The 21791-nt window shown below is 36.6% G+C and overlaps 2 protein-coding genes and 3 long non-coding RNA genes across 6 annotated transcripts; 2 read left to right on the top strand and 3 right to left on the bottom strand.

Moving 5' to 3' along the window:
• The first annotated feature begins 1235 nt into the window (after positions 1 to 1235).
• Positions 1236 to 3683, top strand: LOC125476414. The gene is made up of 2 exons (XR_007257732.1): positions 1236 to 2247; positions 3515 to 3683. It is a non-coding gene; the product is annotated as an uncharacterized LOC125476414 (long non-coding RNA).
• Positions 3684 to 3705: 22 nt separating this feature from the next.
• Positions 3706 to 4703, bottom strand: LOC125476413. Its single transcript, XR_007257731.1, has 2 exons — positions 4289 to 4703; positions 3706 to 4090 (listed from the first exon to the last, which is right to left on the bottom strand). It is a non-coding gene; the product is annotated as an uncharacterized LOC125476413 (long non-coding RNA).
• A 2438-nt stretch (positions 4704 to 7141) lies between these two features.
• On the bottom strand, positions 7142 to 12755 carry LOC125476527 (protein NARROW LEAF 1-like). 2 transcript variants are annotated; one of them, XM_048582758.1, is made up of 6 exons: positions 12606 to 12755; positions 11069 to 11578; positions 10622 to 10765; positions 9318 to 9558; positions 8331 to 8831; positions 7142 to 8142 (listed from the first exon to the last, which is right to left on the bottom strand). In XM_048582758.1, the coding sequence occupies exons 2-6, from the start codon at positions 11564 to 11566 to the stop codon at positions 7709 to 7711; spliced, it is 1818 nt and encodes a 605-aa protein (XP_048438715.1). In that variant the 5' UTR covers positions 11567 to 11578; positions 12606 to 12755; the 3' UTR covers positions 7142 to 7708. The 2 variants fall into 2 exon arrangements, with proteins under 2 accessions (XP_048438715.1, XP_048438714.1); XM_048582757.1 differs by having other exon boundaries at positions 12586 to 12740.
• Positions 12756 to 13297: 542 nt separating this feature from the next.
• Positions 13298 to 17444, top strand: LOC125476418. Its single transcript, XR_007257734.1, has 2 exons — positions 13298 to 15819; positions 16831 to 17444. It is a non-coding gene; the product is annotated as an uncharacterized LOC125476418 (long non-coding RNA).
• A 1344-nt stretch (positions 17445 to 18788) lies between these two features.
• LOC125476525 (glutathionyl-hydroquinone reductase YqjG-like) lies at positions 18789 to 21071 on the bottom strand. Its single transcript, XM_048582754.1, has 6 exons — positions 20936 to 21071; positions 20116 to 20333; positions 19853 to 20029; positions 19521 to 19745; positions 19284 to 19412; positions 18789 to 19166 (listed from the first exon to the last, which is right to left on the bottom strand). Exons 2-6 carry the CDS (start codon positions 20320 to 20322, stop codon positions 18936 to 18938), a joined length of 969 nt encoding a protein of 322 aa, XP_048438711.1. The 5' UTR covers positions 20323 to 20333; positions 20936 to 21071; the 3' UTR covers positions 18789 to 18935.
• Positions 21072 to 21791: the final 720 nt, after the last annotated feature.

The raw sequence follows: 21791 nt of genomic DNA, 5'->3' as shown, positions 1-21791 counted from the left end.
AGCATGTAGATGTAACATGAATTTGAAATATCTATATGCATGCAATAACTTATTTGAAATGAGCTAATTTCTCAGTCAAACCTTCTCGTTTTGCCTTCTCTATTATTTTTCTCATCTTGCATGACCAAAATCGTCTTCTTTGTAGTTCATCCTTAAAAATAATCAACTCTACAAAAATTCAATTAAATCAGAAATCGTTCAAATGTTTGATTAATGATGTAAAAAAATCAATATTTAAAAAAATAGCATGGTTCTTATATTTGTTAGACAGCTGAAAATGTCATATTTGGTTGTTTTTTTTTTCTAAAGTTGATCTTTAAAGGACCTAGAAAATAGATGGTTTAGATCATCATGCCACATTGAAAAATATGATGGAAAGCAGAGAAAATTCAAATGAGAAGGTTTGCTAGCATTCCTCATTCGAAATTGATTTATATCTTGTCTACCTTTCTTCTTACTCCAATTTTCGATTTGTGAATTGTAATATTCCAAACAGAAAATTTAACCATAAAACATTTATCTGAATCCTTAAATTTGTTATCCCCATCCAAATGGCCCTTAAAGGGTTTCTCATACATGCCACAAACTTGGTAGTGATTATAGAAATGTATTGAGATGAGTAAGGTCTATTAATTGTCACCATCCTACTAGTTATGGATGGAGAAAGCCTACACCAAGCTTTGAGTAAAAGACACGCCTAATTTAACAAAGCAAGCATGCTTGCTCGTCAACTTTTCAGACCAAGAGAAAAGCACGCTTAACTTTTCAAACTTCTCTTTTGGCTCAAATATTAATCTGAAAGTATAACATCTAACGCTGGCTCCCTGCAGCTGCATTCTATATATATTGATAAAGACTGTATAATCATCATGAATAATTTGATCAGAAATATTTTCTTTCCTTTTGAAGACTCTATAATCTTTCCTTTTGAAGACTCTATAATCATCGTGAATAATTTGATCAGAAATATTTTCTTTCTTTTATAATTTGAACAAATTTGATAGGTTAATCCTTTAACCAGCAGAATATATATTGCCCCATAAGTCAAGAGTTTTGACTACACAATGAATCAATTTTCTCTGAGCTTGAAAAATAATCTGGGAAAACAAGAAAAATATAAGAAGATAGGGTTTTAATATTACACTTGTGAACAGAACATCGTGGTCCCTTTTTTAGTCTTTAAATATATTCATTTATAATGTGCTATAAACTAATAATGGAGAGAGAGGGTTCAGGTCTATAGCTGTAAGGAGGACAAAGAAACTCAAAAAATAAAAACTCAATAACTTAATGCTAGAGTATACAGAGGAAGTGAGACTTAAATGACACAGGTAAGTTATTAACGTGACCTCTTATATCAATGATAATATATTATGTGTAAATTTTTATCTTTACATGTCATTGTATTATTAGCATGAAATGTCATAGTGACGCTTTACTTGTGCGATGCCATTTAAGTTGCTATAGAGGATGAGGGATAGAGAGAGGGATAGAGAGAGGGATAGCTAGAGGTGCATAAAAGCTATCATTTATATAGAGATGAGGGAAGCTAGCTAGTTAGATAGAATAATCTAGAGAGAGAGAGAGAGAGCTAGGAGGATTGTCACGAGGCTCCTCCCTCTTTCTCTTACCTAAAATATGCACGCCTCTCTATATGTAGGCTAAGCTGAGAGTGAAATTCTGAAAAGCTTCAGCTGTTTCCTTAAAAAGTTCAACGAAGGCCAAACCTTTATGCAGCTTCTTGGTTCATCTTTCTTCCCTTGTCTGGTTTGTTGGTTTGAGAGCTTGAAGCTGCCAGCATGATCTGGTATACATAACTATAGCTATCACATATATGTATATATATATCAATGGTGTTCCGCATGTATATACCTTAGATCTTGCACCACCATTTTTTATTATATACAGATCTTGATTATTTCATGCTTTTGGATAAAAGGGTTTTTAATTTTTAGTCAATTAACCAAGAGAGTAATTGGCATCCTGCTAATTACAATTTTTTCTTTTTCTTTTTCAATAAAAAAAATTATACAGATTGATCAGAAGCCTGTTTTTAAAATCTTGTATTCATATTTTCAATTAGTTAGATATAACACACAAACACACACATATATATAGGATATTCAACCAGGTCATCTGGCAGCTTCAATCACTCATTCATCAACAATAGAAAATGTTTCTGAGCTAAGAACACAAGGTCTCTTGTGGTGAAGGATTACTCTCATCCCAAGGACAGCTTTGTTTGAGGTATTTATTTCTGCTTCTTTCTCTGTGTCTTGAATGGTGCCAGTATATATCTTAGAATTAGCTATGCAGAACAAATTTCATATTTTAAGGCATAAATTAAACAAGGAATTTTAAGAGTGTATATTGAACTTGTTTTTTTGGTGGGGGTATAATCTTAGTGTACTGTCATCAGATCAGATCATAGAGTTAGGTGTTCTTCAAGAAAGCTAATATATAAAAGATGCATGCTTTTGGTAATTTAATTAGAGCACTAGTATGATTCATCTTATTTCAAATGGATCACTAACTAGTCTGATATTGGAATTAAAATGTTATCTTGTATTCAAATTTTGGCATTCATCTGTTAGATTTTGTGTTTGAAATGTAGATATTATATAGAAGTACCTGATCCCATAAGCCAGATATACAATTACAAAAATCTATCTGTTCATTTTTTAAGCGCTTCAAATTTGTTTGATCTTTCCCAATTATCCTAGCCGGAACTTGTACGCAGCATTTATCTAAGCTAGGGAAAATGAACTCAAGATCTTTGGTGCAAGGTGAATTATATTGTCTTAGTTGAGATACAAATTTCTTACATGTTTTGTTGTTCATTTAGTGTTTTGAATAAGTTTTTGCATGTAGAGTATGTGTGCGTGTGTATATATATGTATATATAATTACAGTTTATCTATCAACGAAGAATAGTAGCTTACTAATGATTCTATTTTTTTAAATTTGTTTATTTTGTTTTTGAGTTAGTGAAAAAAAGTCAGTACTTGTTTTTTTAGCCTGAGACAGTGATCAGTACTGTACCTCGATTTCACCACAATGAGCTTGTAGTGCACCACTTAGATGAGTTCTAGCTATCATCTGAAGTCCTAAGGTGTTGAAAGCAGCAGTTGCTGATTATTGTGCATCTTATCTTCATAATTCAATCATAATTTAAGTACCATCTCTAAAGAAATGCATGCTGTTTGTTTTTTTTGAAACGACTGAACATGCATCCTTGCCCGAAATGATTAAGTGGAAAGTAATCATCATTATGTCCCTGTTAAGTCCCTAATCTGTCTGTCTTTCACTGGACTATCTTCTCAAGATTGTGAAAAACTTTTGTTCATTAATCTGATAGTCAGTAAAAGCTTAATTTGTTACTTCAATAGAAGTCCTGTGAAGTCCTCTCCACCAAAGGCCTTTCTTTCCATTTGTAGTTACATGTATTAGCTTTGCAAAGTGGCAAAACACTTTATTGGCTTCTCTTTCTCTCTCTCTCTCTCTCTCTCTCAAGTTTGGTGCAGGGTAACATCCCTCGGCATATAAAAATCAAAGATTGTGGTCTGCTACAGAAACTCAGTGGCTCATTTGATGATATGATCATTGAATTAAATTTAGTGTTTCTTTGCAGAACCATATTTATCAAATTTTTCACTACAAATGAATGTTTTGGTGATTTTGGATTTGTTGAATTTTTTGCAAGGATGATCTATGAATAATGTACTAAAATATAGATGGTTCAGATCGTTGTAATACATTACAAAGTAAGTGTCAAAAAAGCATAGGTCACAAGATCCTGACTATATATATATTTACAGCCATCTTAAAGCATGTATCAATGCACCTGAATTAATCATCTGAATCCTCCGAACTTGGATCAGAATCGGAAGCCCAGGAAGTCCTGGAAGCCTCCTTGATCCAGAGTCCTCCACCTCTTCTTCCCATGGCGCGTTACCTGGAACCATCCTTTGATCCCTTTGATTTCCAAAATTTCACCTTCATCATCCGATTTGTCGCCTAAAACCCTAAATGCACATTCTCCACTTTTTCCCAAAGAAAAAGGCCCCACAAGTTCTCCACTGCCATCATCCTGTGACGTATATATAGGCAAGGATTACAAATTGATATTTTATACTACTACTCTAATTTACATAGTGAGGAATTCAAACAAATTGTAGACACGTATATGAAATGAAGATTACTACTGTAATTCCCTATATTGGCACATTTACTAAGAAAAGAAACTAACAAAGAAAGAACTTATAAGGTTTCTTATTATGAATTCTACCTTTCTGCACATCCACCAAAAGTAGAACAGCTTGATCTTCTTGTGCACAGCACATGAAAAGGGCCAACAACCTCTATCTCCACCACTGCCATTTCTTCTCCTTCATCAGTGATTGGTTTCCCTCCCCTTCTTATGCATTTTGCTTAGCAAAATCAGAGATATGTGAGAGACAAATAAAACTCAAGGACTAAACTAGCTAACAAGAACTTACGGTTAAGGCTCTATGATATTGGGCATCTTCATCATTCCTGCACATAAATACAATGGAAGATGACCAACTTCCAAAATCTCTCTGTTACATTTCTTGCAATCAACTCGGATGTGGTAAGGGAGGGAAGGGTTCTCCCAGCCGCCTTCAGGCCACTGAAATGTACAGAATGAGCCGGCGAGTTCTTGGCATCGTGCCCAGTTTGCAGTGCAAAATGTACCTTAACCAACACTTGTGACCTCTCTCTCTCTCTTTCTCTCTCTCTCTCTCTCTCTCTCAATGAGTACTTCAAAGCACCTGCATATGGGGACTCATAATTCTGCTTCTTATAGGGGCTCCATTTATTAGTGAAAGAGATCAAACAATTTTAAACAATTAAGCTAGCTTCCCCTAAACTGCACGGTAATAATGGAGAGGCTCCAATGACTCATTAATCCTTCTCTATATGTAACATGTTTTTTTACCGAATTTCCACTGCCATTTCTTCTCTCTCTTTCCCATTTTTGGAGTTCTTTCCTTGGACCATGCATCAAGAAATGGACTGCAGTCGGCTTCTGAAAACAGTAAAAACCTGCTACACTGTGTTCCAGGAAATAGCAAAACCTTGCCACCCCATCCATGTCAACTTTTTTTTTTTATTCTTCTCCTTTTCTTACTTTCTTCAATGAAAGGGCTAGGTGTGAAAACCCCAATGAAGATCTTCAACTCCTTTCGGTTCTAGTATTCACATATTTTCATTTCTAGGGTTACACAAGTTCTTTGGAGAGCATTTGGATTTGTAGTGCTTAATTAGAAATATTGATATTTTAGCTGCCCTTGCATGCATTTCAGAAGGCTGTGAAATACAAATGAAAATGCCTATAGAAGTTGAAGAACTCACCAAAGTCACATGTTTTCTGAAAATGTAGTCCATCTCTTCCTCCTTTTGTCTTCTTTCTGGTGCAAGATCAATATTCTTTTTTTTTTTAATTGAAACAAGATGAATATTCAAGCAGAAAAAACACGACATAATCACACTTACCTCCATCCAACCTAAATATTTGATTTGATCCAGGATTTTTTATGAATTAGGGCTTCCAGTTTTCACAGAGAGAGAGAGAGAGAGAGAGACGCGAGCTCTTTCTGCTTTTTTTTTTTTTTTTAAATAAAAAAAAATGGTAAATCAAGTTGGAAGAGGAAACGACACGAGTTAACGAACTCAAGTCTTTCTCGATACAAACAAAACAACAAACATATCCCTAGCCGTCCGCTTTGGAGGCAGTGGCAACCCCGAATTCTTCTCCTTCTTTTCTTCGCATTCTCTCTTATCTCAGTTTTTTTCTAACAAATAAAAATACTCAACTGTAAATGCATCAGATTTTTATGCAAATGTAGAAGTAGTTGATGAAGTCATCTCGACAAAATAAGTGACTAGCGCACATATCTAATGGGGATGCATAGATGGAGTTTCATGGGTTAATTACACTAAACACCTCATGAGGTTTTTCGTATATTCACAAAACTCCTTCGAGTTTGAGAAAGTACACTAACATCCCATAAGGTTTTAATTCAATTTCACATTACCCCTTTAAGGACAAATTTACTTTATAGTCAATTATTTAATAAATAAAAAATTGTATAACTATAATATTCATTAAATTTGTCTAAAAGGGGTAATGTGAAATTGAATTAAAACTTTAGTAAGTGCTAATGTAATTTTTAAACCTCAGGGTGTTGATGTGATTAATCGAATTGAAATATAGATCATGGAAGATTGAAATGTCTCTATAACTCTTTCCTTTTTTCTTTTTTTTTATAAAAAAAAAAGAAAAAAAAAGTGCAAGCAATCAAACAATTTAAAACTGATATCATGCATGTGTCCTTCAAAGTCCATTTTTTTTGTTACATAGTGGTCATCTCGCCCTTAAATTCGATTAAAAATAGAAATTAAAACGCTAAAAAGCACACTTACTCATCTTCCACCTTTGATATCAAATCTAAAAAGTAACTGATCATATATTCTTTGATCACTTGATGACTAGGAAAACATTTCTACTATCGTTGAAAAATCCCATCTGCTTTTTACAAGCAATAACGCAGATGTTATACATTTGTTGCATATTTGGCATGATAAACTAATTTCTTCCACTACTGACAAGGATCACTTTACTTCCAATCCACATCAATTTGCTGAAAATTTGAAAAAGATAACGTAAGAGCATATGTCAGTGTAAGATTCAACATCCAAGGATTTTGAGTTTCCATGGTATTTAAGAAGGATTTGGATCCTCTCATGAGCTTAGGAGGCTGAGCCTCCTGAGCAAAACGCACGGACCGTTAGATTTTGATCCAACAACTACAAACAGGAGGACCTTTTAAAAGTTATAATAATTGTAGTTGGTAGATCAAAATCCAACAGTCTGTATGCTTTGCTCAAGAGGCTCAGCCTCCTAAGCTCAGGAGTGGATCCAAATCCATTTAAGAGAACCTTGATTGAAAAGGACATGCCATTGCCAAACAAATAAGACAATGTATCAATTGAAGCCGCATTTACAAATGAATCAAGACCTTTCTGGATCTCTATGCTTGCAGTTTAAGGACTCGAAGATCTGAGCCGTTGAATAGAAAGAGATTTGGATCCCTAATTTGTGAGTGAGCCGGTAGGATGAACTAATCGAGGCCGTAGGATTGAAATTATGTGGTCTGAATCTCTGTCCGCATGCTTCGAACAGAGTGATCCAGAGAAGATATCAATTCTACAAATATAGCCACAATGTGAGTTCAATTATGACTACTACTAGTCTACTAGACTTAACGAGATACAAACAAATGGTGTAGTCCACCATGCTCCCACCTCTTTCTACCCATCAAAAAGCGACCTTCCATCAATTAGGCTCTGAACAACTAACCTCGCTACCCGTATGTAACATTTTACATTACGTCGGATTACAATAGCTGCTTATACTCCCACTTCAGGGTGCTAATTCTACAAGGATATTCACTACAGCGGTACAAATCAAAAGTAAAAACGAGTACAGGTAAACGCCTAAACATCTATATAAAAACATTGTATGCTCCACATATATGACCTAATGTAAAGTGAACTGATGAATGAAGTCCACTGCAGCTGCAATCTGGCATAAAGTGAACTGAGAATTTTAAGTCCTGCCTTTGAAGCAACCCCTCGTACGACAGGTACTCCAACAAAAGAGTGACAATTTACCATCCCTACTTCAATTGGTTCCTTGACTGCTAAAGAGAGAGTTGCAGTTTTTTCTTCTCTTCGATTCAGGTTCACCTAACTGCAACGAAACAGAAATCTCTTCATCCGAGCTACTCTGCAATGCCAAAAGGTTTTTTGACACCGGATGTTCCTCTTGATTGCTTTGATTTATTGGAGATCTGTTGGTGGCACTCGGAATGAATTGGTGTTCTACATTAGGAGCAGTTTCAACACCATTTTCTATGCGAAAGTCACCGTGCATGAATGGTCGAATCAGTCCCTGACAGGACTCACCCTCAATTGGAATTTTCTGAAGATTGAAACTCAAAGGTCCAAAGTCATCTTCTAGCTTATCTTTAGAAGGGCCCTGGACAGCTGGGGATGACTCCCCAACTGTGGAACCAATCCCCACAGCTGAAGCATTTCGTTGCTCTTGAATAGCAGCTATGTTAACATAAAGCAGACAGGAGTCAGGAAAATGTGCTGAACAAAGCCAAGGTCAGTAAAAACATAAAACTCTACTTGTTTTTTAAGAGTATGCACACTGTTCAACTAAAATCAGCAGAACCAAAAAAGAGGGAAAAATGGAAAAAAAAAAAAAAAAAACAATGGGATGGTTTAGAAACACAAACCTTGAAAGCCTTCATTGGTCGTTATCAGATCAAGATCAAGGAGCTGAAGAAGACGCCCAAGATCAACTCCACTGGTCCAATTTTCAGGCGGTTGGCCAATTTTTAGTTTCAAGCGACCACGGTTAGCTGTCCCACCCCAAATGATCCCAACCGGTCGTGGCTTCTCCCCATTCTGACCAGTCAATAGAATGAGGCTTCCACTATCGCCTTCAAGATCAAAACTCTGCTGATTCTCTCCAACAACAAGAAAATCAGTAAAGAAACATATCCCTTTTTCATCATTGTATTCTAGGGCATACGCCATGATGGTCCCAGTTGTCAAGCCTGAACTTCTCCCAACTTTGATTACTTGCCTTCCAATAAGACTGTTGATTGGAGACTGCAAGTCTATGGTGTTGACATCACCAATCTCACCTATGCCTCTTACAGTTGTAATTACATTGTTCATGTTGAAATCTTGGGCAAAAGGAATGAAGGCACCATCAGCTCGCACAAATGTTTCTGCAGGGGCACCAAATCATAATAGGCACATGTCGGGGTCAGAACTTGATGAGAAACCCAATAGAGCAAGTGTGAAGTTGCAGAAAATGAGAAACTACAAATTATCTTGTCCAGAGTGCTGCTCAATTAATATGTGGAAGATCAAACTCAACCTTATAACAAGACCAACTGTACGTTTGTGCCTTAAACCTTTCATACCAAGATGTGCCTTCCCAATACGGATCAATTGAAAGCTATTATGTCTTAGACAATGTAGACACAAAATAAATAATTAAGATGTAAACATATTGGGTTATTTTGCGAGGACAAGGCACAAGGTACATAACCTGGTTTCTTCAACTAAGTGATGATAGGCTCTACTGTCCTTATCTAATTTTCCCCTATTTTCAAGAAACACTTTCAACCTCATAAACAATAGCTACTGACTATTTGCAACGGCAGATGCACACAAGCTTTTCTAATGGCCAAAATTTGAAACTCCGTTACCTGGGTTTGTTCCAGCAAATATGCCGTACCAAAGATCATCTGTGATAAAAGATGTTGCCCTCTCCACAGCGCCAAGATACACCCCAGGTCCAAGGCTTGGTGGCCAAGGATGAAACATTTTCTGGTTTGGATAGTCCAAATCAACTGCCACATGCCGATTTGTGAGAAAACCAACCTGTCGATTTCCTGTTCGGCTTTTAACAATAGCACCCAGAGTTCCACACGTCTCCTGGTTAGCAACCTAAAGAAGAAGAAAATCAATTATGTAAACTTAAAAAGTTGAGACACAATGTACAGACAGATCTCTGATCAACAATTTAATATTTAGGGTATATGATAAGTTTTGTAAATTCACTGATATTTCTAAAGCTTAAACAGTTGGGAATCTTCAGATGCAGGCCAATATTCTAATATGCTCCCTCATGTTGGGCTTTTCCCTAGCACTAGTGAGACAAACACATAAAACTCAACATAGAGAGGTTATACTGGAATGGATATGAACTCAAGATCTCCCGCTCTAATACTCTGACAAGTTTCATCAGTTTACCACTGTTCCCAAAAGTTTCAGTTTCTTGAATTGGAAAGCATATAGTGAACCATAAATCCTTTTCTTTTTTAAGAGTAATGAGCAAATTACTGGCCAAATAAGACCCATCCAAATCTTATGTAATGATTTTGTTTGATATCAAATCCAGCATACCAATTACTGGCCAAATGAGAAGATCCAGTCTCATACTCCTAAGTGTTTAAGGATATGAACCAAACCAATTACATGACAGGCATCATCCCTGGAAACCCATTCGCTTGAACTCAAGCAAGCCAAGTGAAGCAAAGATAACTCTATTTAATATTGAAAAGTACCTCACCCATTCATTATGTCATCATTGGATAGTCTTTTAATGGAGCTGTAAAGACCTGAATAACACCTAGGCAATGTTCCGGTTCCGATATAGGTAATGATCTTCTTAGACAAGCCACTCATAAGATTATTACCTTATCAACTAGCTAACTAGTGTAACCCCCTCTTCTAGTCAATTCCACCTTGGCTAACCAGCCTATGAGCACGGCTATTGTTGCCCTCCCAATGGCAGTTTTATGCATTATAGTTATACTATAATAGTTTTCCTTATATCACATTAAAATTAAGAAAAGTAGTAAACATTAACATATGTAACCGTAATCTGAACCTAATAGGTACTTGGTATCTATATTATTAGTCACTATCTGAACTTGCAGATCAACACACCAAATTACCAACCACCACAGAAAACAATTAGATAACAGCAATTTTCTCAAGAAAATACCTGGGAACCAGAACCAATGCATGGATCACTTCCCCTCAAGCCATCTGCGAGCACTGTGTACAGCTGTTCTTTAGGAGTTGAAGCCGGGGAACCATAGTAGGAAAATTCGACAACATCCACATCACACCATACACCTCCTGGCCCCTGCACCATTTTTTAAATGCAGAAACCAAACAAAACAAGAACCTAGTCAAAGATCAAAACAACCAATTAGCATTAAAGAAAAAAAAATCAATATCCTGACAAGCTTATCATTCTGACCAGCATAGTTTCAACCAATAGAAAAATACACAAGCATATCATTCTGACCAGCATCATGATTACTGTGAAATAAAGAAAACAACTTGACTATGATTAAACAAATATTATGCAGCTAACGACAAAGTACAATGTCATTGACAAAATAAAAGCTAAAAAACGGAATATATAAGACACTAAAATTTCCACCTCAAGGTAAGCAGGTAGACATTGTACATGGCTGATCCATTGCCTATGAGCTTTATGGGCAACAAAGACAAGAATGGCTGGAATGTCTGTTAAGACACCCTTCTGAATCCGAAACCCAATTGCTGTGCCAAGACTAAACCGGCGCAAGATCTTGCTATGGAATGCCCTGATGGTCATCAGCTCAAGTAAGGTAGTAGCCTGCTTCCCTGATGGCAACTGGCCCAAAGTTTCAGGAAGATCTTCCTTCTGAAGATTTCCGAAATAGTTGGCTCTATCTTCCACTGCATCACTTAATCGACTAAATGTAGGCCATGAGAAGTAGGCAGCATTGCTCTCAGAGTGACCACCAGATGCAAAAGGCTGGAGGGCCGACGGACTAAATGAAGGTAGATAAGGATGATGACTGCAGTAATTCCTTTCCAAGTCTAGAGCAGATTCCTCAGACTGTGTTAATCCAGAGTGATGATGGAATCTTAAATCTAATCTGTTCCTGTCCATCTTCCAGCTCTCCTACGTCATATAAATGCATCTCTCAGGAGATTCATATTTGTGATAAGAGGCACCAAATCATAAAGATAACCTACAACTTCATTCTTCTTCTTGTTCAGCCTTTAATGACACTTAAAAGATTTAGATTCAAAAGAAAAGAAGCAATCACAAAAGAATTATGAACCGCTCGTCAATAGAAAACCCCGGAAAGAAAATAGTAGACAAGAAGGGGAGAAAGAAATAAAGACAGAAAAGAAAGGAAATATAAGAGACTACTCTGAGATAGCTAGAACAATGAAAAGAATCAGCATGCCAAAGAACTATGCAAGTTCTTAAAGACCGATGAGATCAATCTAATCTGACCCAAAATCCTATGAGTAAATGTTGAAGATTAACAAGTGGAAAATGGCACAGAGTGCACATTTAAGCTGTCCTTTATCTAAATTGTCAATTTTACCTACATTTAATCATCTTAAGGATAGCACAATATATGAAAATGCCAGCTAAACATTTAATACCAGCTACTCTCTCTGTTTCAAAGCTCAAGGGTTCACAAACTCTTCAAAATGCATCTGAGGAAATGAATCCCATGATAAAGATTGGAACTATAAGAAAATTAATGAATGCATACGCATGAGAAGGAAAACACCCCTTTCTTATGCAGAAATAACAAGCAAAATTAAAGCAAAAAAGGGAGAAACGGTGGGGTAGCTTGCCACAAGCAGAAGAAAGATGTAGAGATAAAAATACACACACACACACACACACACACACACACACACACACACACACACATACAGAGAGAGAGAGAGAGAGAGAGAGAGAGAGCAAAACCCAGACCCAGACACCGTTTCACGATATAGGTTGAAGTAAACTGAGAAAAAGGACCTAGATTGTTCATATTGTTCACAATGAGAGAAGAAGAGACCGAACCCAGAAAGCAAAACACCCCAAATTCACACCTTGCTCAGAACCCAGATAGAATTTTTATCAAAACCAAAAGATAACAACAAATTTAAAAGCCATACTTAGAGAGAAGAGAGCTCACTGATCAACAATGGTGGAGGTGTGGAGGGCCTCAAAGCAAAGCCCTTTGAAGACTTTCATGCCCTAATGAAGAATTTCCCCCACACCCATCATCAAAAAGATCAAGATTATGTGCCACAATCACTCCGTCAAATAATCTAAATACCATCCAGCAAAAAGGATTAGTATTTTTTTCCACAAACACAGAAAAAGTGATAGAGAGTGAGAAAAAAGAGCTGCTATATTTAGAGATGGTTTGGTATTGTTGTGCTTAATAAAAATAAATAAAAAAAATTAGTAGGATTATGTCTTTTTTCTTTCTTTTTTTCCTCCTCTCTCTCCTTCTCTCATATTTAAACTGTCACACAGTTAAGTCATGTCAATATTTTATATTAATTTTTTTTTTATAGAAAGAGAAAGACAAAATAGAGAATGTAAGAGGAGGGGAGAAAATCCTCATCCGAAAAAAAAAAACTGCTTCTGTTATATTGCGAGAATAAACAAATGTGAAATAAAGCAGTAGAGTGTTTGGTAAACTTTTTTTGTAAAAGTGCTTTTAGTAAAAAAAAAAAAAAACAGTGTTAAAATGTTCGATAAATTTTTATGTAAAACCACTACGACTAGTAAAATGACTAAAAAAGATATGATGTTGAATATTATATAATAATTTTTTTATCTTTTCTTTTGTCATGACATTTATAAGATTTATATAAACTATTTATAAACAGTTGTGAGCTTTGAAGAATGTACTTTCACCTTTTTTTTTATTAAGATATTTATAATTTTTTTATTCTATTATTTTCTCTAAGAATCGTTTCTTCTTTACCTTGTCCTTATTTTATTTTTGCAGAACCTTTGTATATTCTATCTTCCGACGCTTACTCCCTCTCTCCCCTTTCTTTCTCTGTCTCTCTTTGCCTGATCCTAAGGAAGGCTAGGTCGTGGGGAAAGGAAGGCTGGGTCACATCAACCGATTCGCAGAAGATAGATGAACTCAGATTTCAGGACTTACTGTTTGCGTTAGAGGCGAAGGCGTTGACGTTTTCCCATTGAGATTTTGGGTGTTAGCAGAAGGGTGCAAATCTAGCATTCTTTGTGCAACCCAGATTTTGACAAAGCCCAGAAATCCGACGAAAAGGCCCCAAATTTCGACAAAACCCAGAAATCCGACGAACCTACTGCCACTCCTGTCCCAGAAATCCCAAGAAGCTCAGAGTCAGAAAGGACGGAAGAGAGACGTGGCTAGGTCGGCGACGAAGTCGACAGGTATAATGTATAATTTATTTAATTGCTAAAGGCCATTTTGGGTATTGGAAAATTTCGTTAAAGGTCTCAGCGCCTCTTGCCAAATCGGTTTGCGCAGAAGCTGAGCAAGCAAAAAAAGCTGATTTTTCAAAGCTGGGTTTTGTAGTTTTGTGTTTTTGGCTTTTTTTTTTCACCCAAAACTGTGAAAAAAAAACTAAAGTTGAATGTTTACCAAACATAAAAAAGCTCCCAGCTTTTTTTTATACCCACTTTTTTCAGAAGCACCTCAGTACCAAACCAGGGCTTACTATATAAAAACAGGAGCTTTGAAGTTTAGAGAATGAGAAGGTTTATACTTTCCACTCTTTGGACTTTGTAGAGAGAGACAGAGAGAGAGCATATAATATCTAGTATCTGGTATTGTTTCATAAATAATACAAAGAACCATTTTTCTGAGTATTTGTTTAGTACCCTTTTTCCCCTTTTTTCTTTTTTTTTTCCTTTCTTTTTCCTTTCTCCTTTTTTGCACCTCATCACATTTTCTTGGTGGGATGTTTTAATGGAGGAGAGATGGGGGGAAAAAGGAAAATTCATCTTTTGGATCCCATTGATATTTAATTTGGAGGTGGGGAATAGGGCGACTCCATATTTGCTCCCCAAAAGTAGCACACTCTATCTTATATTATAGGGTTGGGGGGAGAGTGAGTGAGTGAAAGCAAAGATTCAATTTTTCTTTAGAAATTGCAATTCACATTAAGCTCCTTTTTTTTTGCTTAATTCATTTGGGTTTTAAGTGTGGTTATTGTTTTTAAGCCATGGTTAATTAAGGGTTAATAGATAATTAGACACATTAGGGTATGATTAGATGTGGGGAATGTGGGTGGGAGGGAGAGAGAGTTGGAGACAAACCCTTATGTCTCTATCTCCCTACATCAAATCAAAAATGCCTTGTTTGCTGCATTATCTTCAACTTTTCTGCTGCACCACACCAACTTATCTCTTCTTCATTCGTCATTCAATTATAATATAATGATAATATTAATTACTCTGCTCTGACTTAATACTTCTTCCAAGTTAATTGATAATCTTATAAACTGATAGTGATATGCAATTTGATATACACACACATATGTGCATATATTAGTATATATATGTGTATATATACTAGTTCTGCAGTATATATATGTGTATATATACTCTATATATTATATGAGGTTTATATAGCGCACACACATATCTGATAGACTGATAGTGATATGCAATTGACCAAGTTAATGTTGACTTAATACTTCTTCCAAGTTAATTGATAATCTGATAGACTGATAGTGATATTCAATTTGATATACACACGCATATGTGCATGTATTAGTATATATATGTGTATATATACTAGTTCTGCAGTATATATATGTGTATGTATACTCTATATATTATATGAGGTTTATATAGCACAAAGCAAGCTAAGTCTGCAATCACTTTCTGGCCTGCTTGGGGCCCTTTGAAGTTGGATGATTGCATTTTGGGTATGTCAGCTTTTTTGTCATGTATTTATTTGTAGTCTACATTTGGCAAAAGATATGAACTTGCCCAGCATGGCTAGCTCAATCCCAACCAACCATGAGAGAGAGAGAGAGAGAGAGAGAGAGAGAGAGAGAGAGAGAGAGGGATCAAAAGACTCCAACAAGATGTCATCCTCAAAGAAAAATTTCTACAATGCAATTATTTGATTAATGTCCACAAAGATGGGCCCACCACAATGATCTTGTTTTCTTTTTCAGAATGGAATTTCGATTTTGCTAATTGTAGGAGCACTCACAGCCAGTGTGTCCTTGAGATTGAGAGTCCTTTGCTCTGATGATATTTTCTTTTCTTTTTTGTCTTTTGCTTTTGCATAATTAACAGGCCCATCTCCTTCAAAAAGTGACTCAATTTCTTATAAATTCGGCCTCCATCATCAAACTAAGATGAAGAAAAAATCCGCAGATGTTCAGGTTAATATTTTTAAATTCTCACTCTCGTAAGTTAAAGTAGAATGTTGCGTTGTAAATAGGAGTGGATAAATGGTTGTGGGCTGTTGGTGACATATTTTCCTTTTAAAGAGAAGGTTGTGGGTTCAAATTTGCTCTATGAGACTGTAAGGGGATTGAAGAAGCATAGAAAAAATAGAACTTTAACGAAAAGTTTTCGTACTGTTCACTTGAACAAAAAATACATTTTTGCACTAAAAAATCAATCATGATACTATTTAATTTACCCTTTATTTTGTTCTTATCGTTAAAACTTAAGTTTTTAAACATTTCATTAGTTTTCTATAAAAAAAAAAAAAAAAAAAAAAGGTGCTCTGACAATTTGTAATCGTTTTCCTTCTCTTGGTCATGGGGGCCCTTACATGGGACATTTTGGGAGAAGACCTTCCACATATCTGATATCCCTAACAAAAAAATTCAAACAAACTTTTATTTCCTTAATTCAAAATAGGTAAAAAGTTCTAAGATTTCAAGAACGACACTGAAATTTTGACTGTGGATGTGAGGATCAATACTCGACCACTTAATCTATACTATATCTCGCACAAAATTTTATTGCAAATTTAAACGAGAATACTTGGTCATGGTGAAAAGTCTAGTCAAAATGATTATATCAAACTCACAAAAGCACTGTAAACAAGTTGTCTTAATGCGGCAGCCCTAACCAAGATTCACCAGTGAAGCTCTAAATCTCAAAAATGTACTTAGTACTACGGTCTAATGGTATTCTTCTGCACTTTTAAGTATCTTAGGTTTGATTATCGTCGTAGGCGAATTTAAACCACATTATTATTAGTCCATTGTAAGGCTTAGCCTATCCTCATTACCCCTTTAGTATAGATAATATCGTTTGTTAAAAAAAAAATTCCACCGATTTACATGCCTAAATCTAAATTATCTCCATTTTTTGCATTATTTTTGGGAAAATCCATATAACATGCTTTGGTTTGTAATTTGGGTTCTGTTTCCAAATAGGCCCAATTACAACTTGGAAGAGATTAACGAACAGCCCACTTGGCCAAATTCTCCCATCTCAAATCGCTGACGTGGCACGATTGCCACACAGTAAGCTCAGCTCAAAACGCAGGAGGCAGGGATACGAGAAGACGAGCGAGAAACGAACGTAACGATAACGAACGATGTCAGAAGCGAAGCAACCGACAACGACGGCGAAATTGAGGGAGTGCGATAGGTTGCAGAGCGCGCTAACGGATTGTCACAAGCGGATCGGGCCGGGTCTGGGTCGGGAGGCGGCGTGCCGGCACCTGAACCGGGGATTGGCGGAGTGCTTGGTGTCGGTGGCGTGCCCGGAAGAGTGGGAAGCGGTTCGGAGCCTGTGCGGGAGTGGAGGAACGGGGCTGAAGCGGAGCCAGTGCCAGGAGGCTCAGCTGTCGCTCTCGGTCTGCCTCTCGTCGCACCAACACCGACTCAGCTCAAATGCAGATCAATAGAAGAAATGTTATTTAATTATTTGTTCGTAGTTAGAAAGCAGATTAAGAAAAGGAAAAAAAAAATGTAATTTGTTTGATTAAGCTTTTCTTTTTGTGTGTGTGACTGAATTACTGAGAATCAAGATCGCACTTTCAGAACTCCATCTCATCAAAAGATCCTGATTAATAGTTCGCACGACGACAGATGGTCTGACAAAAGACATTTACTGATAGAACAAACGGTAGATGGCCCGAGACCACCACCGTTGGACTCGCCTCAAGCCCCGAGCTCGAGAGCAAAGCCCAGTCTTCAAACAAGTACGCACGGCGGCGCAACGAAGCCTTGGGAAAATCTGCAGAAACCGGTCAATTTGACTCAACCGGATCGGACTAGGGTAAAACCGGCCGGACCGGATCTAATCAGACAGTCGGACAGATTAAGTTGCGTCAAACCGGATGGATCGGGCTGAGTCAGACCGGTCAAACCGGGTCGGACCGGGCCGAGTTAGATCGATCTAATCGGGTTGGATCGAGTGAAGCACGCGGAAAAAATGGTCGAACCGATCAGACCGGGCCGTATTAGACCGATGGACGGACTCGAGTTCAGATCGAATAGGAGTGGCTCCACCGTTGACCAAGAACCGTTTGAAGGGTGATGTTCAGCTTTAGCTCGCTTCGTTCAAAGGATCAGGTTCAGATCCAACTAGGTTGGGATTTGAAGTAGGAAAAACCCTGACCCATATGCTTTGTTCTTTCCCATATCAGGTTCAGATCCAGCTATACCGTAAAGCTGATGGCTTTCTCCCTCCCAGGTTCTTCCGGAAACTATGAATTTGGGTGCCGTGAAAAACAGAAGCAGTTGTCACAAATGCATTTGATTGCGTGCTGAAGAATGCATCAAATTAAGAAAGAACAAGACAACTTACAGTAATCAATCTTCAAACTAGCAATTAAATTGCCCTTGAAGGCGATATAAGGGAGATAGCAAAGGTGATGTTCTTGGTGAGCACCGAGTTCGACTGGCCAAACTCTGTGAGTACAAGATGCTATTGTATTATTACCTTGGACATGAAAGTTGCTCCCCATCATGCAATCTTATGTAGAAAACTTAGAGCATCTCCAACAATTATGTTAAATTAGGGCTAACACATAACATTATATTCTTGTTTAGGTGAATTAGTAGGGGTTCATTAACATTTTATTAGAAATTGTGGTTGTGGATCGTATTCTTGTTCAACTTTGGTAAAAGTTGGAACACATTTTGCCTCTTACGAAATCTGAGTTTTGAGTTAAGTCATTCCTCTTATTTACTTGTATTGAGTGCCATTGGACCAAACAATCATGTGCTACTTTAGTCTTAATTACAACTTATATTGAACATTAGAAACTCTAATCCACCATGTTTAAGTGTACGACAAACTCGTTCAAAAAGACGGATATGAAGAGTGCATAGTTAATGGTATTCAGCAACGTGTATTTTGAGTGAGAGAAATGCATGATATATAACTAGATAAAGCTCAATTTTTATTGACAAAAGTTAAGATGCAAGGTTCAAAAATACAAAAGCACGAGTTACAAATGGAACCAAAACGCACAACCTCAACACACAAACGATATGTAGTTTGATCTGCAAGCTGCAGCGTACACAAACTATGTAGAAAACCTGTCTCTGTCATGAGGAGAAGAGTAGTCGATATTTGGGCCGATAGGAATTATTCCGAATGGATTGATAGCCGCAATGCTGTAATAGCCTTGCTTTATGTGATCTATGTTGACTGTGCTGCTCACTCCAGGAACTTGGAAGATATCTTTCGTGTAGTTAAACAAATTAGGGTATTCTCGTAGCAGTTTCTTGTTGCACTTGAAGTTGACTGCGTAAGCCTGCCATCAATGGGAAAAAATTGAATCGTCAAAGACAATGTAACAACATCGGTGCAGAAGAAACAGGCAGATTGTCTGACAATATAAAATCTTGATCGAGGAAACAAGTATCAGTACCTCGTCGAATCTGATAAGAGTGACAAACAACCGAATATCCGCTTCAGACAACGTGTTCCCACACAAGTATCGTTGCTTGCTAAGTATCTCCTCGCATTTATCCAAAGCTTCGAACAATTCTTTCACAGCCTGAGAAGAGAGACATTAACCAGTGAAACTAATTACAAATAGTCCTTAAAGAGAATGTAAACACCAGAACCTACACAGTCGAAACTAATTACAGCTTGCAAAACATACCTCGTCATAAGGCTCCTGCTTCCTCGCAAACCCACATTTATAGACACCGTTATTTATCTTGTCATATATCCATTCATTCGTCTGATCAATCTGAGATTGCAAGTGAGGAGGACACAAGTCCAAATATGCCTTTTCAGCTATGTCGTTGAATTCAGTATTAAACATACGAATAATCTCTGAACTCTCGTTGTTGACAATTGTTTTAAGTTTTTTATCCCATAGAACCTACAAAAGTGAAAAGATCAATCACTTAGTTCCAGAAGAGAGCAACAACCAGAATAACAAAAGCGAAAGGAAAGAAAAATGAAAAGGCCACTTGTGAGTGAACATACTGGAACTGTGTGCTTTCCGGTATAATGTGTGCTTGCAAGTTCGTAAAGTTCTCTAATAGTTTTTGCTCCGTTCAAAGGGTCAGGTTCAGCTCCAGCTACCTCGGTATCTGAAGCAGGAAAAACCCACCCCATATGCTCATCACTTTCTTTTGTTCTTTCCCATTTCGGTTGGACCGACTGAGCAAAACAAGCAGATATACAAGATTAACTTGTCTCTTGCAATGAAAACCTAATAAGTAATAATCTAATATAAAGTGCTCTACCGTAAAGCTGATGGCTTTCTCAAGTCCTTTGAGTTTCAAGTATGCCAGGCACCTACAAGCCCAAGGGCAAAGATATGATATATACAGATGATATCTCCCAGGTTCTGCCGGAAACTGCGAATTTGGGTCCCGTGAAATAAAGTTCCGAAAAACAGAAGGAGCTCTCACAAATGCACCGGATTGTGATATCTCCATAGGTTGAGCCATTGGATAGCAGTCTGAAGAATCAAACACACGAAGAAATCAGTTTCCCTTCCTATCGTTTGATTAAAATTATATGACTTCGAGCATATATATATCATCGTACTACTGTCTCCATTCCAGCTACAACTCGAAATCGTCAAACCTTTATAAGAACTGAAAGGAAATTTTTACCCTTCCGAGTCTGACTAATGGATAGTTGGATGAAACTTAAGGCACACTCTTTGTTCTTCGTAGTCAACCGATAATCTACGTAACAATACTTAACCCACTGAATAAATTTTCTTGAAAAAGTTCTAGCTAACCCTATTCATATTTCGATATTTGGTTTCCAGTTCTGTACAGGTATTGAACAATTCACAATCACCAAATGAATAAATTTAAGAAAAATACAAGAACACCTACAGTAATCGATCAACGAAACAATCAATTAAAACTCAGATGAAATCCAACCAAAAAGAATTGTTTAAGCAAAACTCAGGTTTTGCTTCAACGACCATAAACAGTTACCAAACGAGTTTTCACTTTTCAAAATATGAAAACTGAAAACTGAAAATTGAAAACTGAAATGATTATCAAACCGACTAACCCTAAATAAATGAAAAAAGATTTTAGTTACCTTCAAGAGGAGGATCTGAGGGGAGAGTCTGGGAGAAGATGTTGTTCAGGTCAGAGCCGGTGGCTTATATAATACAAATTTTGGTAGTCTGAGATGATTGAGGCTCAACACATGAATGGCACGTGGGGCTTTCTAAGTGGGAGTTGAGAGAACCATTAGAAGAAGTTGCTTAGATACAAGTAATGCTAGAAAGACTAAATATGCATATAAAATTTTGTAAATAAAATGACATAGAAGTTGATGATTGAATTAATACTTAAACGTTGATAAACGTGTTTATTTGTTATTGGTGACACATCATTGAGTTTGTAAATTTTATTTACAAATTTAGTCTTCCTACCATTACTTTTTAAGTATAGGCTCGTAAAGCTCTTTTTTTTTTCTTTTTTATTTAAATAAAAACTCATAAATTTTTAAACATCCAAATAAAATTTGAAATTTAATTAGTTTGCCATATAAACAAATAACTGATTATTATAATAGCAAAATATTTTTAACTTATACCACAATATCCTAATTATGTCAAATATTCTAGTTACCCACCCTAATTATTAGAACTAAAAGCCCTATTATAACTCATACTACCATATACCTACCCACTTTGTGTGTGTGAACATTTTTACTTTTGTTTTTAAAATAGGAGCCACTTAATATTACGGTCTAATAGTATTCCTCTTTACATGTAAGTGAGAGGTCTTAAGTTTGATTGTTGCCAAAAGCGAATTTGAACCACATTAAGGCTAATCCCACTCTCCTCCCTCTTAGTGTAAATAATATCGTTTGGTAAAAAAAGAATGGAGAAAGGGAGTGGGAGTGGGAGTCGGGAAAGTTTATATTTTGTTTTTTTTTATTATCA

This window comes from the organism of the source record quoted next, unplaced genomic scaffold, assembly GCF_019419815.1.
Source record: "Pyrus x bretschneideri cultivar Hongxiangsu unplaced genomic scaffold, Pyrus_bretschneideri_v1 Contig19, whole genome shotgun sequence".
NCBI classification, from domain to species: domain Eukaryota; kingdom Viridiplantae; phylum Streptophyta; class Magnoliopsida; order Rosales; family Rosaceae; genus Pyrus; species Pyrus x bretschneideri.
The sequence above is the reverse complement of the archived record's forward strand: the minus strand, read 5'-3'. Positions and strand labels throughout refer to the sequence as shown.

What these genes read in the sequence shown, in the direction of transcription:
- LOC125476525 (XM_048582754.1), bottom strand. Translation starts at nt 20,322, where the DNA reads ATGGCTCAACCTATGGAGATATCACAATCCGGTGCATTTGTGAGAGCT. An exon ending in AGCAGGAGCCTTATGACGAG is followed by an intron (nt 19,413 to 19,520) that starts GTATGTTTTGCA and finishes CTCTCTTCTCAG; the next exon opens with GCTGTGAAAGAATTGTTCGA. An exon ending in CTCTTATCAGATTCGACGAG is followed by an intron (nt 19,167 to 19,283) that starts GTACTGATACTT and finishes CATTGATGGCAG; the next exon opens with GCTTACGCAGTCAACTTCAA.
- LOC125476527 (XM_048582758.1), bottom strand. Translation starts at nt 11,566, where the DNA reads ATGGACAGGAACAGATTAGATTTAAGATTCCATCATCACTCTGGATTA. An exon ending in ATTTGCTGGAACAAACCCAG is followed by an intron (nt 8,832 to 9,317) that starts GTAACGGAGTTT and finishes GTGCCCCTGCAG; the next exon opens with AAACATTTGTGCGAGCTGAT. An exon ending in GACCAATGAAGGCTTTCAAG is followed by an intron (nt 8,143 to 8,330) that starts GTTTGTGTTTCT and finishes ATGTTAACATAG; the next exon opens with CTGCTATTCAAGAGCAACGA.